The 21,716-nt window shown below is 43.9% G+C and overlaps 1 protein-coding gene across 2 annotated transcripts; it reads left to right on the top strand.

Annotated features, from left to right (window-relative positions):
- Positions 1 to 676: 676 nt before the first annotated feature.
- Positions 677 to 21,681, top strand: LOC306714058 (liprin-beta-1-like). Of its 2 annotated transcripts, XM_079183980.1 has the most exons (25): positions 677 to 797; positions 6,431 to 6,510; positions 7,798 to 8,003; positions 9,611 to 9,691; positions 10,676 to 10,789; positions 10,887 to 10,997; positions 12,344 to 12,436; positions 13,423 to 13,540; positions 14,685 to 14,746; positions 14,840 to 14,906; positions 15,473 to 15,579; positions 15,745 to 15,818; positions 16,551 to 16,587; positions 16,898 to 17,042; positions 17,779 to 17,914; positions 17,999 to 18,121; positions 18,212 to 18,362; positions 18,865 to 18,976; positions 19,063 to 19,151; positions 19,304 to 19,426; positions 19,517 to 19,642; positions 19,774 to 19,962; positions 20,329 to 20,487; positions 20,574 to 20,639; positions 20,759 to 21,681. In XM_079183980.1, the coding sequence occupies exons 2-25, from the start codon at positions 6,447 to 6,449 to the stop codon at positions 20,828 to 20,830; spliced, it is 2,625 nt and encodes an 874-aa protein (XP_079040106.1). In that variant the 5' UTR covers positions 677 to 797; positions 6,431 to 6,446; the 3' UTR covers positions 20,831 to 21,681. The 2 variants fall into 2 exon arrangements, with proteins under 2 accessions (XP_079040106.1, XP_079040107.1); XM_079183981.1 differs by lacking the exons at positions 677 to 797; positions 6,431 to 6,510 and adding an exon at positions 7,183 to 7,282.
- The last annotated feature ends 35 nt before the right edge of the window (positions 21,682 to 21,716 follow it).

Here is a 21,716-nt window from a genome sequence, read left to right as displayed (position 1 = left end):
TAAACCTCCTCTTCGATCATTCGATTCAAATAGTATTCGATTAACTCTGAAAAAATATTGTTATCTTGCTAGTTTGTTTTTTCCTAATACTTTCCCAGTAGTTGAGGGTTTTATCTGCTTTGGAGGGTCCACGTGTTTGCTCAACCGTGCAAGATAAGTAAATTGTCAATAATAACATGCGCGTCGACTTTGTTGGTGTTCAACGCATGCGCAGTGTTAAGCCGGTGGAATAACACATAATGTTTCCGTTACGGACTTTCAAAATAGTGCGAATTTTAATCTCAAACATTTAATTCACTTAACACGATATAAAAAAGTGTAAGAAATATTCCTCACTTCAAGGAAAAATGCCCACATTTTCTTAGCTAATCATTTTTATTTTAATCCCTTGAAAATAAACAATGAATTGTCCTTCTTAGATCGTTTGATTTGAGTGTTTCAGGGCCTGAAACAAATAAAAAATCAGAAAAAGATAGTTTCAAGTGAAAGGCGGAAACATTTAGGATTATGTTCTCCTTTCCCAAATCTGCTTGTATCCTCTCCCATTTATCTTGGGACCACTACCAACTATTCACCCGAGTTTCCGAGTTTATTTTGAAGGCCTTCTTTCCGGAAGTTTCCCTGCTGCCCTTTTCTTTTTAGCTTGACTTCGCTCGAAATGTCTATTTTAGTTTGGATCCCCATGGTCTGGATGAAAAGTTCAGTTCACCGAGAAACGGGACCATGAAGCTTCTGTGAAGAGCGTTTGGAGTAAAGCCGCCGGAGACTGCAGGATCTTCATTTATTGGTCGAAAACTGTAAGTTAAACCGACGTTTAAATGTTGTTTGTCTAAGTTGCGTTAACTTAATTGTGTTAAACTCCTTTTAATTAGACTCAAGCTAGAACCAATATGTTTGTTCCGCAGAGTTTAGCGTAGTTCATTTTTACTTCTTAGTGGTACTTTGGTTATGTTAACGTTATCTAATAAACAATTTATTTCTACGTCAACGTTACTTACACTATTAGTGGTGATTTAAAATAGTTTATTGTAGTTAGTGTAGTCCGTTGTTGAGCATTACTTCTATTAACGTTATTATTAAACTTTCTTGCTATGGTGTCAGAAGAAATAAGCTTATATCCTTTTTTATATCCTAGTTTTACTATTTATTCATGGTTTTGTTTAAGGCAGAGTTAGTACACTAATCAATAACAGCTGCATCTATTGCTTTCACATGAGCATAAAATACAATTAACCTATTTTACATCATGACAAATACCATCCACAGAGAAGAACAAAGAAACAATGTGTCAACAGAGACGATACTATTTCCTCAGATTTTCTTTTTTATAGTTATTTAACCACATTCATGCATCATGCAAAGTGTTAAGCCACAGCGGTGAACCTCCCACATTGTCTGTGTAAAAGGCATTAGCAGCCCTTTAATAAAGCTGCCTCTGGTCCAGTGTCAGCTTAGTGTCAGACCTCTGCAGCCTTTGTTTGGTGAACCTTTTGTCTTTATAAAGTAGTTCAGGAGAAACCCTCCCTCCCCTCCTGAAGGCGCTGCGTGACCTGCTGGCAGCCCTCCTCTCCACTCTGATGATGTCTTGGCTTCCGGGCAGAGAACTGAAAGCATAACAAAGGATTTAATTTCCTTCTCTGACAATAACCATATTTGTATCTCGCCTCACTCTCTCCTGGCTAAGGGCCGGCTGCCCACAACGTCCATGCTGTGCTGTTGCACGCCTGCTTGCTGATGTTAACACCGGACGTGTTAGCGTATTAAAACTCAAATTTCACATCGCTCAGTGAGCGTTTAAGACACGCATCCTGGCACCAATCCTCTTGTTTTCTCAGGCAACAGGCATTTATTTGTTGGGAGGCAGAGTCCATTATTGACCCTAGTTTGTATTGGCCTGCAGTCAGATCAGCATGGCACAGACCCAACAGCTTTCTACTTCTTAAAGGTCTCTTTTTTTTCCTGAAGCCACATGTCTAGAAATTTGCATTCCTTGCATTCTTGGTACATTTCTCTCGTGGTGGCGTCTTTTGAAAGAAGGGAGGTGTCACTTAAAACTCACATGATATATTGAGATGTTTACATGCGTCTGAAATCAAATTTAAAAAATCTTAATCGGAAACATTTGTCTCACAGGAATCTAATGACAGGGCCCAGTGTTTAGGAGTATTTAGATTTGTGGGAGCAGTCGGTGCTGGTGGTGAAGAGGAAGACGTCCCTCCAGCATGTGCCAGGAAACGCTTCCTGACAGGGACCGAGTGACGCTCTTCCTGCGTGTAGGCATCGCCTCTGTGTTCATGGTCGTCTGTCGCAGGTCTACCTCATTCTGCGTTTTCTCATTTTACAGCAGCAACTGCGACGTTGTGCCCCTAAATACGACTCAGGAAGCTTCTGTGCTGAGGCCTTGATAACAAAAAAACGCAATGAAAGTCCGTTTTTCTTGGCTCGCTGGGATTTCTTACTCGGTTCCTCTTTCTTGCCCTCCCCCGGCACTTTCCACAATCGTCTTTATTATTTTTTCCCCCTCCGATGTGCTCTGTGCCTGTGATGGATTTAGATTGAAAAAAGCCTGCAATAACTTGGAGATCAGGTGCTATCATGTGAGTCTGTGAGAGACAAAGAGCTGTCTGTGCGGTTAAATGGCTGCTCCCTTTCTGTCAAACAGTCTGAGCTCACAGCAGCCCAAACTTAAAGTCCACTGCACATCTGTCAGGGGGAAAGGTAAACAGAGTGCCGGGGGGATAGACTCCCACGGGTCACGCTTCATGTCCACCACGTCACCGGTCTTAAGTACTGCTGGACTGCAGCTAATTGAGGTTAGAGCTGAAACAATTAGTCGATCAATGTGTCGATGCTGCTTGTCTTGGTCTTTTACGAAAGCGCAATGAATATATCTGGGTTTCTGACAGTTGAGCGGACAAAATAGGACATTTGAAGACTCGTCCTTGGGGCTCTTGGGAGCTCGTGATTTCACATTTTCTAACATTTTATTAATACGTAAGAAATAATAATCAGCAGCCAAAGAAATGCTGAGTTGACGAACGCTCAAAACGATTTAGTTAACGAATCAATAAAGATCTCCACAAAGAATCACAGAAGAGAACCTCTTTAAATGCTGAGTTTACTGAGAGATGAGTTGCGTGGAAACACGTCATTCAGCATGAAAGAAGAGTTTCATCGACTGAGACCAATAAGACTAATCGACTTAGAGCGGGATAGCAAACTGCTACCAAGCCTGACTGCTCCAAAAACCTCCGCTAATATCACCGATAGTTTAGTTAATCAGGCTTTATTTATTCAGAGACAGAGCATAGTGTCAGAGGATATGAGAGCTGATGCAGCGGTACTTATGGTGCTCTACAGTCTTATTGTTATTGACTACATTCAGCTGAGGATGGTCGATATCTTTCTATAATAAAACACATCTGCTCCGGTGGCTTCGTGATGCAAAGCAATGAAATCTGACTTTGTTATATTTCTCTTGATAATAAGTTTGATAGCCGCTTTGAGTAAAGGATCAAATCTGACTTTAATCAAACGCCAGCGGGAGGCCAACGGTTCAAGAAGTAGTGGCGGCAACAAACGCTCGCAGTACATCATTCATAACCAGCAGGACAAGATGCTGCTGCTGCTGCTTACGAATGATGACGACAGTCTGATCGAAACAAAGGACACGTTGTGTTCTCGTAGTTCATCAGCCAAACTATTACAAACCAGCTAGAAGTAGAATATATTAGAATGTTTTGATTGACGATTGCGACCTCATTTTTCCGCGCGATGACCAGTTACTGTACGGCAACATCTAATGCTGCTCTGTTGCTATTCGGAGCCAGTTCAGTTCTGAAATGCACATCTGTACCACAGCTGGGAGTAAGCTATCGGAGTGTGTGAGGCACCAGCAGAGGCGTGTGTGTGTGTGTATTTATACGTGTGTGTGTGTGTGTGTGTGTTTTAGAGCCCGACCACTCAGCACAGGGTCAAGTAATCTCAGCCTATTTTCTCTGCAGATGCATTGTCCCTCCCCCTCCACATCGCCCTCTCTCTCCATCTGGTTGACGTTAAAACCACCGTGCAGCGTGGTCGAGTTTAGCTTTCTGACATATATTTATATTTCTATAAAATAGACAGGAAATGTTGCTTTTAGATTGATTGCATCGGATCATTTAAAACAGGTGTGTGTGTGTGTGTGTGTGAATGATCTGGAGACCAAAAGGTCGTCCATTTATCTCTCAATACTTTCTGACTTGCCTACCATGTGTGTGGCACTCATCCACAGCTCAAAGCTGATGTAATCCCCTCGACCGGGAGCAAATAATGCATCTATCGGGGACTATTTCGGGGATTAATACACATTTTGTGCTTTGGCGGGTAATTAAAAGCAGCAGGGTGATGTATTATTGAGTCAACATGGTTATGAAACACACGCCAGCCAGTGTGTCCCAGACTCTTAATGGAATGAATGGAGCTCTATGGCACAGAGCAAGAGGATACAGCAGGGTTCTTCTGCACAGACGATAATACAGTCCATGCATCGTCGGTTTCAGTCTTCTTTTAGGGTTTAATTGACAAACTGAGTAACACCACCACCACCAGCCAGAGTCCAGTCCTCTGGGTGTAGTCTGGAGGATGCAGGGGGAGGCCAGCGGGGATGTCAGTACCAGGCGTTGGTGTCTGGTTTTTCTTCGGGATAACTAACCTGCTCAGGAATGTGTGTAGTGCTCACTCCTCCACCGCTATCAATCATCACGACAGACGGCTCTACACACCGCTTGGTGAGATGGACCCCGTCATCTGTGGGCTGTGCTCCTCAGGTTCTTTTAGTCTTCATGGATGACCGGCTCGTCACTGACGCGAAAAGAAGTGGAAAATATCTCAGCCCGGCCTTTTAAAGGGACGGGGTTGTACGAGTGAAGAGTGGACACAGTTGGTTCACGTGGAAAGTTTCTGTGCTAATGTGATTCCAGTCTCATGAATGAAACCTAAAGCTGCACGTTGGCTGAGGTGAATCTCTTGTTTTCCACTGAATTTAATTCCTCTTGAAACCCCGTGACACCAGTTCTGATGTGGCGTCTATCACAAGACAGCAGAGACGGGAAGGATAGCGGTAACACGCCGGGATTAGCTTTATCTTTGGAAATGTCTTCATCCCACCTCTCTGCGCCTTTGGGTCTCACCGTGAGCAGAAGAGATAGCCGAGTGGAGCAGGAGATAGCACACTTCTCTCTTCATGGCCAAAAATATTTGGATTCTCAACAGAAAATGTTGGAAAAAGAAACAAGCTTTAGGGTTTCCCCCCCCCATGGGGTGAAACCAGCAGCTGACCAAACACATCTTCCACCCTGGTGAGAGGGAGCGATGGTCTCCATCAGACTCTGGAAAAAGTATTTGTAGGAAGACTTAATAACCCACGAGAGCTGTAACGTTTTCTGGCATTCTTATCGACCTTTAGTCCCGTTTTGGCTTCAAGTGTTCCTGCACGTCACTAGAATTGGGTTCATAATGAATCTTAAAGTTACATATGTAGAGTAGGGCCGACACAAAGCAGTGTGTGTGATGATTTTCTCCCTTCTGTGGGTTGTCTTAAGGCCCCTTGTTCTAACAGCAGCCTCCAGCTCATATTGAGGCCGTTGGTTTGATTACGCTCTTAATGTTTTACCCTGCTGGGTGCGACACTGTGACCCCAATGAGGGAGGAAATGAAGTAAACCCCCCCCCCCCACAATGAGACTTCTGTACAAGCAGAGCCACTGTTTCAATGTTGAGAGTCTGGTTCCTCTGTGTGTTCTATCTAAACCCTTTTTAAATCAGATCTTCAAGTGATGTGTGCGCGTAACGGAGCGAGCGATACGTGTTTGAGTGCGTTGGTCACGGGGGGATACTGTCCCACGTTGTTATGGATGTTTGAGATGCCAAGCATGCCGATGCTACGAGCCAGAGACCCCTGGGAGAACAGTGCCACTATTCCAGATAGGAGACCGCCTGACTGCCGGAAATAGGGCTTGCTGGGTAATAAGTCCCGGAGATCACTTTGTTTTTTTTTGTCTGTTGTTTGTGGCGCAGACTGCAGAGTTAATTTGATGCAGCAGCCTTTTGAAAAGGAAGAATTAGAGCTTTTACCATAACAGGATCAGTGATGACACTTGTTTTGACAGATGGTAAAGGTTTAAAAGTACAGAACTAGAAAAAATACACAGGATTAGAGTTTAAGATGATGATTAATTATTGATTAATCTGATTATTGTTTTCACATGAAGAGGTTATTATTTAGTTTAATGCATCGTTTCATCACACGGTTCTTTTTAGTGGTCGTTATGGAGTCGTGACATTTGACGTTAGCGGAGTTTCCGTTTGTCTAATCATGTTAAGGACTAATCGAGATATTAATAGCACATCCTCTTTTTAATGGACAAATATTTTCATGTTTTTTTTTTCAGATTCATTGAGCACAAGATGATGTCCGACGCCAGCGATATGTTGGCAGCCGCCCTGGAGCAAATGGACGGGATCATAGCAGGTAACCACACCGTACACTAGCACTTTATTTTAAAAGTGGGCGTGGCACACTATAGGGCCTGGCCCACATCTGGAAAGCATTGCGCTGCAAGCTGGGACTTCTTGCGTCCAGTGGACGGGAACACAACGTGCCCTTCTACCTGCTCGTCTTAACGTAATCCCCCCCCGAGTACACGTAACGGTTTGGGATAATGCTGAATGTGTGCTGCTGGATCACTGGCCCTTTTCTGCCTCCGCTGCATTCCTCCACCATGAGAAACGCAAGAAAAGTTTCCATTGTCCCCGCAGTGACGCACGCTAATGATTCTTCAAGCTCTGTGAGTTTGGCATACTGTGTACTCGTGCCGCTGCAGAGGAGCAGAGCAGGCTTCACTTTCGGAGTCCTCACTTTTCCGCTGATGTGTGTGTAATTATAGCGCTGACCTTTCCAATGGGAGCGAGGCAGCCGATCACGTGACATCCCCGCTGTTGCTGCAGAAACCACGGCCGTCATCGAGCCCCACTCCCTCGCTACTGTGGGGGGAAGCCGTGCTTTTTCTTTTGTGTATATATATTTACTTATTTAGCCCCCGTCTTTGTTACCGTTGGACGTCTTCGTTATGGCATTTAGGACGGATGACAGATGGGGAGGAGAAGGCGGCGGCGGCGGCGGCGGCGGCGGCGGCACACGGTGGGAACATCGTGCACTCGAGTTCAGTCAACGCGCTGCTGCGTTCGCTTCCAAGACAAATGAGAAAATGTGGTTTCCACAGATACAGGAGGAGATTTAATTGGTATTAATTGATCACATGATGTTTGATAAAAGCTTAGGAGTGTGAGTGTGATTATGCAGAGGTGGAGAGAATACCATTAAGCACCTAAGTACAGTTCATGACGCTGTTATTTTTGCAAAAACGTGAACTTGTGTAGGAGTGAAATGAATCTTCAGTGAAGAACTGAATGTTCTCAGAGGAAATTAAGTAGATCTTTTATTTAAAATACTTTTTTTAAATACAGTGAATAAACAGCAATAATTATCAAACGACTGCAGTGGCCTTAACAAAAGCAACAATATCAGGAAAATATTTAATCACAAGCGAATGTAAGAAATTAGATACGTTTTTGTCTGAGTATCCGATTGTCTGTCTAAAAGTTGTCTATTCGTCTGTTTAATTACTTTGATTATTGATTGAACACATTAGATCAACAGCAGCTATAATATTTCTGAACTTCACTCAGTGATTTGTGTGAAGTAACGAGTTTTTCTTATTGTTATCTCACATCTAACTCTTCCTCTCTTCCTCTCCAGGCTCCAAGGCCATGGACTACTCCAACGGGCTGTTTGACTGCCAGTCGCCCACCTCCCCTTTCTTGGGGGGCCTTCGGGTGCTGCACCTGCTGGAGGACCTGCGGGGAGTTCTGGAGCTCATGGACATCGAGGAGAGGAACAGCCTGCGATGTCAGATCCCCGATTCCACCGCGGAGGGGCTGGCAGAGTGGCTGCAGGGACGACTGGTAACGAGTCCATTTATAAAAGGGCTGTTTACCCCTCAACGTGTGGTGAAACAGAAGATAAGATATGTGTGTATACTGGAGCTTTTTCTCACTCTGGGGCCGCTAACACTTGTCATTTCAAGTGTCCGCTTGAGAGCCAGATGAGATTTATCGCGGCACAAAACTTCAGCGTCTTAGCTTCAAACAATAACAGTTCTGCTCACAAGCTCACAAAGCATCCATGAACTAACACAAACACAAGAATGAATCGTATTCAGGCCTCACAAGGCAGATTTACAGCACATTTCATACACGAGCACAGAACGATGATGACAAAACGATGGCACACGGCAACAAATGTGACTTCAACAAAGGAAGGACATTCTTCCAGACGGAACCTAGTTTACAAATGACTTATTGTAATAACAATTAATTCAAACAGGTGGGTGGTTAGAATAATGTTTTAGCAAATACCTTTCTCTATAATTCATTATGTTTACATTCTCACAAACTAAACTCGTCTTCCTTGTCATTACAAGGTTAGCAGATCCTCTGCTTTCTATCCAGCCCTTTATATCTTCCACTGCGCTGTTCGCTCTAAAGGTTACAAATAGCCTGACAACAGACAGCAGTTTAAGTTGTTATAATTAACAATGACAAGAGATATTTAAAGCAATGGACATTCTCTCGGTTAGTTTTTACCGATTGCATTCAAACTGTAGTTTGCTAATAGCTGCTAATAATTCAACTTTCTAATATTTCTACCAAGCAGAGACTGTTTTTGGTCATCGGTCCACAAAGCGGTGCCTTCTCTTTAGTCACCACAACCGTCTCTCTATGAGGCTGAAGTTTCCCATGGAGAGCCTGTGTATGTGTGTGTGTGTGTGTGTGTGTGTGTGTGTGTGTGAATGCATGAAAGCGTGGATGCATGCGCAAACGTGGTCGCAGACGCAGCTATTGCAGATTAGCTTTTGAGCCGATCTCAAACAGCTCTGTCACTATAAAGCATCTTTTTGCTGCAGCTGTGTCTAATAACGCCGGCGTCTCTGCGAGCTGGCCTGCTATGAATCATCCTCTTAGCTGCTCTGCATCTCTTGATCGTGCTCCACTGCCTATAGCCTGCCTCTGTTTACTGTAGGACGGCTGTTATGACGTGCTTTATGAATGATGGAGGTCCTATAGGAGTCCTGCTGCAAATAGTTTCCATCCTCCAAAACGCACGTTTGACTAGTTGGCTGAGGCGCTTGTTTTTCTTCCCTCGCGGCCTCGTCTCTCCGCGTGTGAGTCGGGAGAGAGACGAGGACGCTTTGCTTGTGATTCAATTTTCAAATCACTTTCATGTGATATTGACCCCAGCATGTTTCTCTGGAAACTCAACTCGCAGAGCTGTTCCTTTTTATTCAAGGGAGAGCCATGTGAGTTCATTGTCAGGGAGGTTATGTAGTTATCCACTTAAGGGATGTGCACCCATTAGAAGATCCATGTGGCTCAAGGCTGGTGTGTGTTTTCATCTGGACTCCGCAGCCAGAACCGTATTTCAACATGACAGCCAAAGGCCAAAGGTCGTGCAACAAATGCAGCAATTTGTTCAGACAACACAAACCGACACACGTTGTTTCTCATTTCAGACCAACGGCCATGGCTCAGAAGCAGCCTACCAAGAACGTCTGTCACGGCTGGAGTGTGACAAAGAGTGTCTTGTTCTTCAGGTTAGAGAGCACAACTCCTCATTGTAGCTGCAAGGCAGCACAACAACTGCTCTTGAACAGGCAGCTAAGCAGTGTTTTACAAGGCTGCCTATTGAGAAATGACCACCGTCTCAAGAGATTTGTTGGTTTGTTTCTTTGTCTGTTTGCCCAAGATTTGATTTAAAGTTTGGATGGATGGGAACAGATGATGTGTATTATCACCACGTGGCCTTTTTATACAGCGTGGGTTCCTTAGTTCAAAACAAATCAATGAAGACTGAACAGATTTTCTGATAGTTTGAGTCATTTTAGACCAAATTGGGTCCGGTCTTCACCGATGTGTATCTTTTTTTAGTAGTTTGAGGAGCAGAGAAAATGTTTTTCATTATCTTTTTAGGTTAGCTATGCTTTTTCCCTTTTTCTAAATAGTTGCAAAATTAATTAAATGGTGACATTGTACCTAAATGGTGAAGGATTACTCTGTTATGTCTACAAATTCCATAAAAAAACCCACAACCAACAATTTGTCAATCCGTCTCGCAACCCTTTCCCTCGTCCCTGCCCTGTCTGTGGCACTCAGGCCCACAGGCATTCATTCATACTGAAGATGAGAAATCCATAAAAGATGTCACAACGAGTGCAGAGCTCTATTCTCCAGAAGGAATACATCATTTCCTAAAACAGCTGGGAGCTGTAGTTTTTTTTAGCAAACGTTACTCACAGAGGAATTCATTTAGTTGTGGCCTGGGAGCATGTTATTGGTGATAAAGAAACATGTCTGCCGGTGCAACGATGTGTCTCTGTGGTGTGTTTTTTAATAGTTTTTGGACAACAAAGGAGGAGGATAGTACTCTTTTAGTAGAATAAACGGTTGATTTGGGCTTATTAATAATATCTATTACCAAAATACTATATTTTAGAGGATTGTGTGGCCGTGAAGGACCTACAGCGTGTGCTCTCAGAGTACTTTTGTGTGATTAATACCGACGTCTCTCCGTTGTCCAGGTGAGTGTTCTAACGGACCAGGTAGAGGTGCAGGGTGAAAAGATTCGGGACCTCGACACGTGCCTGGATCATCATCGGCAGAAACTAAATGCTACCGAGGATCTGCTGCAACAGGTAAGGCCTCTATAAAGGTAACACGGTCATCCCGGTCTACCGCTCCAATAAATATATTTGAATGCTGCTTTACCCAGTGTGCACCTCCGCTCCACAGGAGCTGCTGAAGCGGACAACGCTGGAGACCCAGAAGCTGGAGCTGATGAGCGAGGTGTCCAGTCTGAAGCTGAAGCTGACGGCTGTGGAGAGAGATCACAGGGACAACGAGGTACGTGTGAAACGGAGCAGAGGTAGCTGAAGTCCTCCGCTGCACCTGCAGCTCGGATTCATGCGACGCGTGACTCTGAATCCTGGAAGCCCCCCAGTCATTGTTTTACAGTCACAGAGGTCGGTCTCACTCGACTGGGGGGGACTCAGATGTGTCATGTGGTTCAGGGTGAAACCTCTTTAAGGGTTACAGGAGAGGCTTAAACACCCCTTGTGCTCCAGCAGCTGTTTCCTGCCAGAGCCCACCCCCGCCCATACCTCCCCCGCTGTCCCCCTTCTCCCCTCTCTAAGGGGCTAAGAGGTTGTGGGAGTTATAGTTTCCATACAGTCTGTCCACTAGCTGGCACATATATTATGTTTCCAGACAGTAGGCGTCTGAAGGGAGTTGAAGTCTGAATTTAATGCAACTGCATGTATTTATTTTTGTTTCCATTTTCCCCATTAAGCTTTAAATCGAGCCCTAAAGAACACACGCCGTCAGTCCCGTCCAGGCAATGCTGACGTGTTCTGATTTCTGTATATGTTTAACCTGCAGCACCTGATTTATTAACCTCGGTCACAACTCATAGACTCATAGACTGTCCGAACTCTTTCCAATGAACGTGTTTACAGTCACAGTTTGTTTGCTTTCTTCAAAGAGGACTGAGTCGTATTCAGTTAAAGTTTAACGAGGTCGAGTTAGAGAGAAGTTCCTCATGCAAACGTCCGTAACATGAAAATAAATGTCTAACTTGCGCTCTGAAATAAAGAAAGTTCAATTAAATAATATCTGAACAATATTTGCCGTCAGTTTTGAAATTAAACTGGATGAATTATGAATCATAATCTAATAATAAATCAATGTTCTTCTCTCGTTTCAAGTAATAGATTTAGCTTTTAATAAAGCTCAAATCAAATCAAATAACAGAAAGTACTTGGTTTTCGTACAACTTGTCTTTTGTGTGTTCACGGCTCTGCAGTCTCGTGCCCTTTCATGAGGATTGGCTTTGGTATTTACATATGCTAATCAGGATCAACTGAGGAATCCAGGAAAGACAATGGGATTCATCGTTGTGACTCCAAAGCACCGGGTTCCTACAGCGTTGCTGATTGATTGAGGCAACAACAGTTTGACAATCGTTGACCGTGACGTTTTCACCTTCAGTCTGGTATTTGTCTTCATTTGTGGATTTAGCTTCTCAAATTCTCTCCGATGGGACATCGGCCTGAAAATAATATTTGGTGCTTTTGGCAGGAATTCTGCCTCTGACCTCTCTCCTCCCACACAGTCTCCATAAAGCTGCCCGGTGCAGGTTTAATTCCCTCTGAGTTTAATGGGTAATGGGAGTTCTCTTTCCTCGTCCCCAGGGCTTGTACCAGGAAGTGACGGACCTGCGGTTCAGGGTGACTGACATAGAGAATGAAAGACTGCAGTGTGAGAAGAAACTCAAAGCTACCAAAGTGAGTGTGCTGGAGCTCCAGATAGCAGACGCTTTTATTCTCTTACACTTGTCCGTGACAGCAGATGTGAATTATCCTTTGAAACGCTTCATTACGTGTTTAAAACGCTGTGATTTCCCCTCTGACATCTATTCTCTGCTCCCTTTCTTTACCCCCTTTTCTCTGCTGTGATTTTAACGTCTTTCTGCAACATGCTAACCTGTCAAGCGTCCGAAGCGGAACAGTGAGCGGTTCACTGGAGATGAGGTGACCGAAGGTTTAATCTCCAGCCTGTCCTACTTCTTCCTTTCTGGCCCTTAAGATCCTCTAAACCTGCTGCTTCTCCACTGCTGCACAACTGCTTTCCTGACTTTCTCCACTCTCGCTGTAAGTGCGTTCACCCCGTACCGGTTTCAGCATTCGTACCTGGTTCAAACGCTCTTTATTTGTATCAGCACCTGGAGACCGGAACAATCAGGTTGTTCTCTGAATCCGCTTTTGACGAGACTCTTTGTGGTAGTTTTGTACGCATGTCTACAGTTTAGTGAATAGTGTGAGCTTACACTGAATCCTTTCACAGCCAATCACAGTGTGTTAAATAGAGCACAGAAACTAACAAGTCTTACTAATCTTGTGTTCAAGGAGGCACTCATTTTACACATTAAACCCAGTTTACTCATCAGCTGGAGTACGACTACAAATATATAATATATCCTCTGTGGCTCTGAAGGAGCTTTCCAAAGTCTACAGCCATGCTAGAGGCTCAAAAACAGCCCAAAATGATCTTCTACCTCCTCATATCTAAGGGTTTGCTGCATTTGTCTGTTGTATATGTCATGCATTAGTGATGATGATGTATTGTATTATAAGTGTTTGTCGTGTCCTTCCCTTTTTCCTCTTCATCTTGTTATTCTAAAAGTTTTTTTTATTGCATCCGTCTTCCCCCAAGTTTCACACAAAGTGATGAGAATCCCAGAATGCTGACTTTGCATCTTCTCTGATGGTAGGAGGAGCTGCAGCTCCTGCAGAGGCAGCTGGAGGAGCGGGAGGAGGAGCTGAGGAGGCTGAAGGACGAGAGCGGACTGAGGGTGGAGAGCCACCACAGAGCCGAGGGAGGAGAGAGAGGTGGGAGCTTCTTGTACTATTTCACGGAGTCTAATGTTACAAACGGGTTTACAGGGATTAGACAAATAAGACATTTCACATTCCAACAACACCAGATCCCCCTCCAGCATCCTTGCTGAAAGAATCATGGCTACTTTGCTTTCATCTGGATCTCCCCATTCATTATTATCTCACTATCTTGCATTTCACGGACAGTCTGAACTATAATGAGGCGAGTTGAGGCCCTTTTGTTTTTACTTAACTCCTTGTGCGTCTGTCTGTTGGCTCCATACCAAACATATCTGTTTTACTCCTTCCTCCCACCGCTGGCCTTATCTAATCCTCTGTGATGGGAGAGGAATGCCGTGATGTAAATGAAGGGGAGTCTCTGATACGCGTCTGCTGTAAACACCTGTTCTACGGTGTAATCTGATCGGCTTTTGTTTTGTCTTCTGTACACTGTACAGACACTGACCAGATCAAATCTGTAAAGCTCCGCCCCTGACCGGGTCAGATGTCTGCTTTTAAGAGAGAAAAAAACAAACTGACACTGAACCTAAAGCAAAGTGTGTCGAGCCACCATGACTCGTATACTGTGCAGCACTTAAAGAGAACATTGAAAATACTATGTAACAGAATATGACAGAAGATGCAGATATGTATCTTCGGTTGTATGTTGCATCCCATCTTTTAAATCTTTTTTATTCATGAGCAACGAGGAGTCGGTCCAAAAAGCTGTAAACACAGCACCAACATAATATCACCTCAATGCTCTGGAAATCTGAGGCGTTGGGTGATCCATTATTAATGTGAAGTTATTGATTATTGAAGCTTTACAGTGGTTAGAATTAATTTGACAAGATTAAGATTTGATAAGAAGATAAAAAAAATGGGATTCTGACGGATGAAATGGTGTTAAACTCTACTCCTCTCCCTCAGTGTGAGGACGAGCTCTACTGTGGCACACACACATGAGGTTTGCCTTGTAGATAACATGGTTTGGATTAGATTACCAAGTGGTTAGCACGTGTTTAATTGTGCAGCGTTTCAGGTGAAACACACAGGTTTTGATCATTTGTGGTTCTAGAGTTCATTGCAGCAACAAGCTGAAACCAGAGCTGTGCTGAGCAGTGTGTGTGTGTGTGTGTGTGTTTTGTTTTTCCAGATACAGAAGTGTTGAACATGAAGATGGTGTTGGAGTCACTGGCGTCGGCCAACGACGTGAAGGTACAGTGTGATGTGACGCTGTGGTCAGCAGCAGCAGCCGCTTTGATTCATTTAAAGTAGTGGTAACTTAACGTCGTGCGTGTTTATCTGCAGGAGCAAAGGATAAAGGAGCTGGAGGACTCACTCACAAAGTGCAAGACTGTGCCGGAGCTGGTAAAAGGTCAGTCTGTTTAAACATCATACACGTTAATGTTACTCTTTATTTATTTACCTGTGTTCCTGTCGCTTCATCAATATATTTGTAGTATTTTGCGACGGCTTTGGCCTAAACACGTCTCTTTAGTTTGTTGATGCCTCACACTGTCACTTAATTAGAAGATTATCATTACTGAATTTAAATAATTGTTGCTTTGTTGTTCAACTGTTTATTGTCAATTAAATGTTGCCAGACAGCAACTAGTTCTCACCAAAGAGTCTGCAGCTGTTAGTTCCTCAAGATTTGACAAAGAGCAGCTGCGATGAAGGCAGAATGTGAAACTATGTAGAGCATCATTTTATGTACAATTGTAAACATAAATAATGACTTCGGAAACGATGAGAATATTTGACATCAAATGTTTTCTATTCTTCATCTCTATAAAGTACAGTAAACAGATACATTGATGCAATGATTCAGGAAAAGAAGAAGAAAGACCTTCCCTCCGTTCCTGTACTTTTAAATATACAGTTATTTCATATCGCGATGGTTGACGGCAGCCTGAAACTGTCCTGACTGTCCTCCCTCAGACGATGACTATGACGATATCACAGACGATCCCTCGGTTTCTGTATTCATGGAGGTGGATCAGGTCACGCTGGCGTTGGACGGAGAGGCAGGAAGAAGCTCTGGCGAGGTAAACACAACCTCTGTCTAAACAATTTGCACACAGGATGAAACCCAGACTTCAGACTTCCTTTTAGAGAAGCTCCCACTCTCCCGCTTCTGTTTGGGTTATTATTTGTTCTGCTGTTTGGGAAAAATATGTTCAATTAATCATGTTTTTCTCTTGTTTTGTCAGTCTGTTCCGTGTATAGCGGTGCTCTCTGAGATGAACGACCTGGACAGAGAACGACAGTTACAGGCAGTCGAAAGGTAAAACTCAGTTCCTGCGTATGATTAAACCCTCTTTCTCTCTGCTTTATTTCACTGAGTGCAAGATATGAATGAATTCTAGCAGATGCTTTGGACAGTTTGTTCACAGGCATTTCTGAAAGACTCCAATGTGTCTTGAACAGTTGGATGTGTGGGTGAAAAAAAAGCAGCTAGATGTTTAAAGTTCAGTTAGAGTAACAGTTCTCTAAATATAGATCATCTCTACATTGTGGCTGATCAGACCTCTGTGCAGGTAGAAGGTGGGCGTCGCTAAGTGACGTCACCTGACTCAGCGCAGCGACAATACACATTACATATTATAGTACAATATGAGGAGCGTCCAGAAGATGTTAATGAAAACAACGTCTGTGCACGCCCACATGGTCCTGATAAGAGCAGCTTGTGTGTGTGTGTGTGTGTGTGTGTGTGTGTGGTACATCTAAAATGTACTGTAAAGTTTGGAAGTAGTTGCAGCTTATGGCCAGCAAGCTGTCATTCAATTTGAATCTGTTCATCGTTATTTTGGGGTTATTTGTTCTGTTTGTAACATTTTAGGGAAATCACTACATTTCTATATAAACTCTTTTCTTTTAGTCGATTTTTACACCTGTGATCTGACTTTTTTTATGATGCGACATGTCTGCAACGTAACAGTATTTCTACAGTACTCGATGGGGAGCATATTTCAGGACTCTCTTTAAGCTTTAAACACTTGAATACTTGTCATTTCAGTTCCTCAGACGTCCCACAGCCGGGCAGCTCCGAGCAGGTAAGAGCAGAACCTCTCTGACTGTGCAGGACAAAGTAACACGAGCCTCACATAATCACGTTGTTCACAACAGCTTAAACACTTCAAGTGTTGATTGTGAATCTGTCCATGTGAGTAGGTTCTCTTGGTTTTGAGTGAATGAATATATTAATATATACAGGACACACTATATGAGATTGTCCTGCTCTGACACCTAGTGGTTAAATGGTGCAACTACATCTTTCTCTCTCTTGTACTTCTTGAATTTAAAGGTGAAGTGATTCATCTTTGGCCATGTCTAAACTCCTGTATTTTCCTTTTTTTTTCATAGGTGAAAAATAAAGCAGGACCTAGTTCCTCATCTCCTCTCAGAGCCAGTGATGGGAGTTTTGGTACCAAGAAGGCCCGTTCTTCTTTCGGCCGCGGCTTCTTCAAGCTGCGTGGAGGCAAGCAGACAACCAGCTCTCCGAACCTGGGTGACTCTCAGCTCCTTCAACACGATCACATTTTTCAATATTTTTACGACGTGTGTTCGTGTTTTGTTACTGATCCTCGTGTTTCTTTCTCGGCTCTGTAAATTGTGAAGATCGCACCCGGAGTGCCAGTGCACCTGCGTTAGGTACGGTAGAGCAGAGTGGCCTCGTCGGCCTGCAGTATGGCAGCTCTGGATTACACAGCTGGATGTGAATAAAGACTGTGACTCTGCCATGTGACCATTTTAACTTGCTGAAGTCTGATGATCACATGCTGTCATTCCCGACTCGTGACCACTTTGTCACAGCCATAACAAATACATTTCTGTTTCCTTTGACTCATACTTAAGGGCTTTACGAGTTAAAACTATACACTATTTAACAAGAAAGGTTGGGAGTAACTGCTCTAAATCATTTCTAGTGTGACGTATTTCTGTCCATGATCTTACTAAATCATCCAGTTGTCCCTTATCCATGACTTTAAACCATCTGCAATGAAGACGTTCTGTTGGTACGTTCCAGTGAAGTAGTGAAGCAGTTCTCATTCGCTGTAAATGAGAAACTCTCTGAGTTGTGTCGTAGTAGTTTACTCCTCTTTTGCATGGGTGGTAGCGGTCGTAATACTCTTGTTAAATTCTTTGTTCTTTAGTTTTAACATTGGGTCGTAGTGGAGCGTCTGTAGCTGATCCGGCCGTGTTGAGGTACGTCATGTTAACGTTTTACGTCATAACTTTTACAGCTGAGACGGAACGTAAAGGCACAGATCACCTGGACTTGGCCGGCGCTCCTCCACGGAAATCCCCCGATGGAGCCCTGCTGCCGTCCTCGCCTGAAACCAAAAAGAAGTCCAAAGGCTTCAGGAGGTTCTTTGGCAGGTAACGTTCAGGCGTGTGTCAGCTGCACTTAAAGGTAATAAGACGATTATCTCTTTGCTCATTTATGACGTGATCGTCCTGCAGACTAAAGAGGAGTCACTCCAGCTCCTTCAACCTCGACGACGACGCAGAGATGGAGTTCCGGAGGGGAGGAGTCAGAGCCACAGCCGGCCCTCGACTCGGCTGGTCGCGTGAATCCAAACGCAAGTAGGTGTCGACGCAGTTCTCAACTAGCGACGGTCGTCTCTGTATGTCAAGGTTCATGGCGGTCAATACTCCCTCTCTGTGCCCCGTCAGTGTTGTTGAAGTTCCTTTCTCGCGGTGGAGTAAAGATGAAGTGTGTGCGTGGCTGCATGAGCAGGGCCTCGGGTTGTACGTCGCTCAGGGTCAGAGCTGGATCAAATCGGGACAAACGCTGCTGAGGGCATCACAACACGATCTGGAGAAGGTAGGAGAGTTATGTTTCAGGGTGCTTCAGTCACAGCAAGACACAAATCTCTTTAAATTTCAAACATTTAAATTAATGTTGCACTGCAAACGTTATGAGTATAAAGAAGTTATTGAAGACACAAAACTGTAGTTTTTTATCATTATTTTTAGCTTCCCAAGCCCAAGTTTAGAAGCCCAAAACTCTGGTAACACTATTAGAGCTGCAAGCATTAATTGGCAACTGAGAAAAATGCAAATGTCTCTGTTTCCAGCTTCTTGAATCTGTATGTTGTTCTGTGACCGTAAACTGAATATCTTTGAGTTGTGGACCAAAAAAGGAATTTGAGAAACACTGCTTGCCATTTTTCACCATTTTCTAACATTTTAAAGACCAAACAGCTAATCGATTAATCAAGAAAATGATCCACAGTGAGAATAATCTTTAGTTGCAGCCCGACACTAGATCACTTGCTGCAGGCTGTAAAGGTTTCCTGCTCATGACGTTGTGTTTACCTGCTCAGGAGTTGTGCATGAAGCACCCTCTCCACAGGAAGAAGCTGCAGCTGGCTCTGCAGGCTCTCGGGTCAGAGGAGGACGACCTCAAGAGCAGACTGGACCACAACTGGGTGACCAGTGAGTGCGACGTCATCTTGCTTCATATAAACGTCTGTATTTTACCCCCTCGGCTTTTTTAATTCATGAATAAATGTGTGTTTCAGGGTGGCTGGACGACATCGGCCTCCCGCAGTACAAAAGTCACTTTGACGAGGCTCGTGTTGATGGATGCATGCTGCACCACATGACGGTGGTGAGTTGAAAAACCTTCATGTTGCATTAGAACCGCTGTGGAAGCTTTTTACTTTTTTTTAGGTTTCCTAATAATTCTTTAATATTCTGGCTGAACTTTCCCCCTGAATCTTTTTTTTATTCCCGTTGTTTGATCCCGTGGCTGTTTCCCAGGAGGACTTGCTGTCTCTGAAGGTGGGCAGTGTTCTCCATCACCTCAGCATCAAGAGGGCCATCCAGGTCCTCCGCCTCAACTGCTACGAACCCAACTGTCTCAGGCGACGGCCCTCTGATGAGGTATCACACAGGAAGTCACAACTCTTTTCTCCCTTTTTGTGTTTTAAAGCCGCTTTGGGTTTTGTGTTTAAAATTCTCTTTGTTGTCCAGAACAACATGACACCAGCAGAGATCTCCCAGTGGACCAACCACCGAGTGATGGAGTGGCTGCGCTCCGTGGATTTGGCAGAATACGCTCCCAATCTGAGGGGCAGCGGTGTTCACGGAGGCCTGATGGTGAGGGGGATCAGGATTAGATGAAAACAAATGTTTGAAGTGCTATTTATTATTGATGCCGCCCCGCGTCAGACCTCTCCTCTGTGACCTCTCACCATGATGTTTTCTCAAATGTCTTCACGCTCCAAAAGGTGTTGGAGCCCCGCTTCAACGTGGAAGCGCTCGCCCTCCTGCTCAACATTCCTCCCAACAAAACCCTGCTGAGACGCCACCTGGCGACACATTTCCACCTGCTCGTCGGCTCCGAGGCGCAGCGGCTCAAACAGGACTGTCTGGAGAACCCCGACTACGTCGTCCTCAGCGCCACCGCCAAGATCAAGGTGTCTGCCCGTCCACTCGGCACAAACAAATAACAACACTCTAGTCCCACTGGTTCTTCTGTTCCGTTCACATTTTATATCTTGTTTATTTCATTTTGTATGATTGTTTTTACAATCAAATGTGATATAATATATATATATTCAGAAAGAGTTTCCAGCTTCATATTGAACAAACGTCGTGTTAATCTTCTTTTCTAAATCAACGAGGAAAAAGGAAATAACCGCATTTTTCCAAAATGTGGGGCTTTTGTTTGAAGCCAAAGAGACATTATTCATATTTAATGTACTCCAGATAAAACATAATTGTTTCAGCTCTACTTGAATATGAACCCATGATGTTCCGCTGCTAATCGTCTCCTCCTGCAGCCTCGACGCCTGTCATTCGGTGGTTTTGGCACTTTGAGGAAGAAACGGCAGGACGACAGCGACGAGTACGTCTGCCCCATGAACGTGGAAATGCCCAAAAGCAGCAGCTTCCAGACGGGCGTCCGGATCTACGAGGAACACCTGGACCACCTGGAGCAGGTACGGAGATATCCCCTGACAACATATCATGAGTCGGAGTGTTTAGAATGTGTCTCGACCCTCTTGTTTGTGTGTGTTTTTGGCAGATGGAAGACTCTGAAGGGACCGTGAGACAGATCGGAGAATTTTCTGAGGAAATCAACAATCTCACGGTGAGCTACTGAGCGTACACGACAATAAGCAGTTTATGGGGTCGAACAACAAACCCGAGTCATTACAAAAGGTTTTTCTTTTGAGTTTCCTTCATTCTCTCTGGTTCTCTGTGTTTCAGAGCATGCTGAAGGAAGATGAGTTCTTTCATGAGGGCGACGCAGCAGAAACCGATCACACCTCTGGTGTTTGAGACTTTGCTTTGTGAGACGAACAAACAAACTGTGCCAACAACAATCCAAACCCTCCACCTTCCAGCAACCTTTGTAGTAGAACATGTGAAACCTCCACTTTTACAGTATTTTCCTCATTCAGACGTACAGCCATAGCTTTCATGAGCATATATTTATATTTATTAAGGCTGTCCAAAATATAACGCATGAACTCAAAATGCAAGGTTTGATTGCATTAATGTACCTCTTTATTTGTATTTAGTTTTGAGTAATCAGTGAGGTAAGCATGCTTGTTTGGAGTGCAGTACTCTTTGTTTTCACGTCCTAAGCTGCAGTCAGATTCATTTTTGAATGTGGTGCGTAAAGTTGTCTTTAGGATTATGTCATTCCAATTACAGCGAACAACATCCTCACTTTTACTTCTCGTGGTATCGAGCCACATGGTTTGAGGTTCAATGCTGTGAGCACAGACGTCTCAGAACTACCTGCACGGCTAGATACAACTAGAGGAAGTGAGAACATGTTCCGCTTATAAAATAATGGTTTGACATTTTGAGTAATATGCTAGTTGCTTACGTTTCTGAGAATTAGGTGAAGCTAGAACCGTTGATGGAGCGATTAGCTTAGCATAAAGACTGGAGGCCTGGTCCTCAACACTTATCTTGTTTTCTATAATCCAAAAACCACAAATAAGAAGCATGTTAGTGAGCATTGTAGGGGAATTATTAAACGTTTCCCGTTGCTTCCTCTCTTCATGCTAAGCTAATAAACTCCTGGCTTCTCACCTGACTCTTGGCATGGAAGCCAAATGTCCAACATTAAGAAACAGCATTGTGAAACCAAAGTCTTGTTTTTTTAATTTGATAATAAAGGAGAAAATGCATTTGTCTTTGTCTTCATTTTTCG

The sequence above is a fragment of the Pholis gunnellus genome (genome assembly GCF_910591455.1).
Source record: "Pholis gunnellus genome assembly, chromosome: 22".
Taxonomy (NCBI): domain Eukaryota; kingdom Metazoa; phylum Chordata; class Actinopteri; order Perciformes; family Pholidae; genus Pholis; species Pholis gunnellus.
The sequence above is the reverse complement of the archived record's forward strand: the minus strand, read 5'-3'. Positions and strand labels throughout refer to the sequence as shown.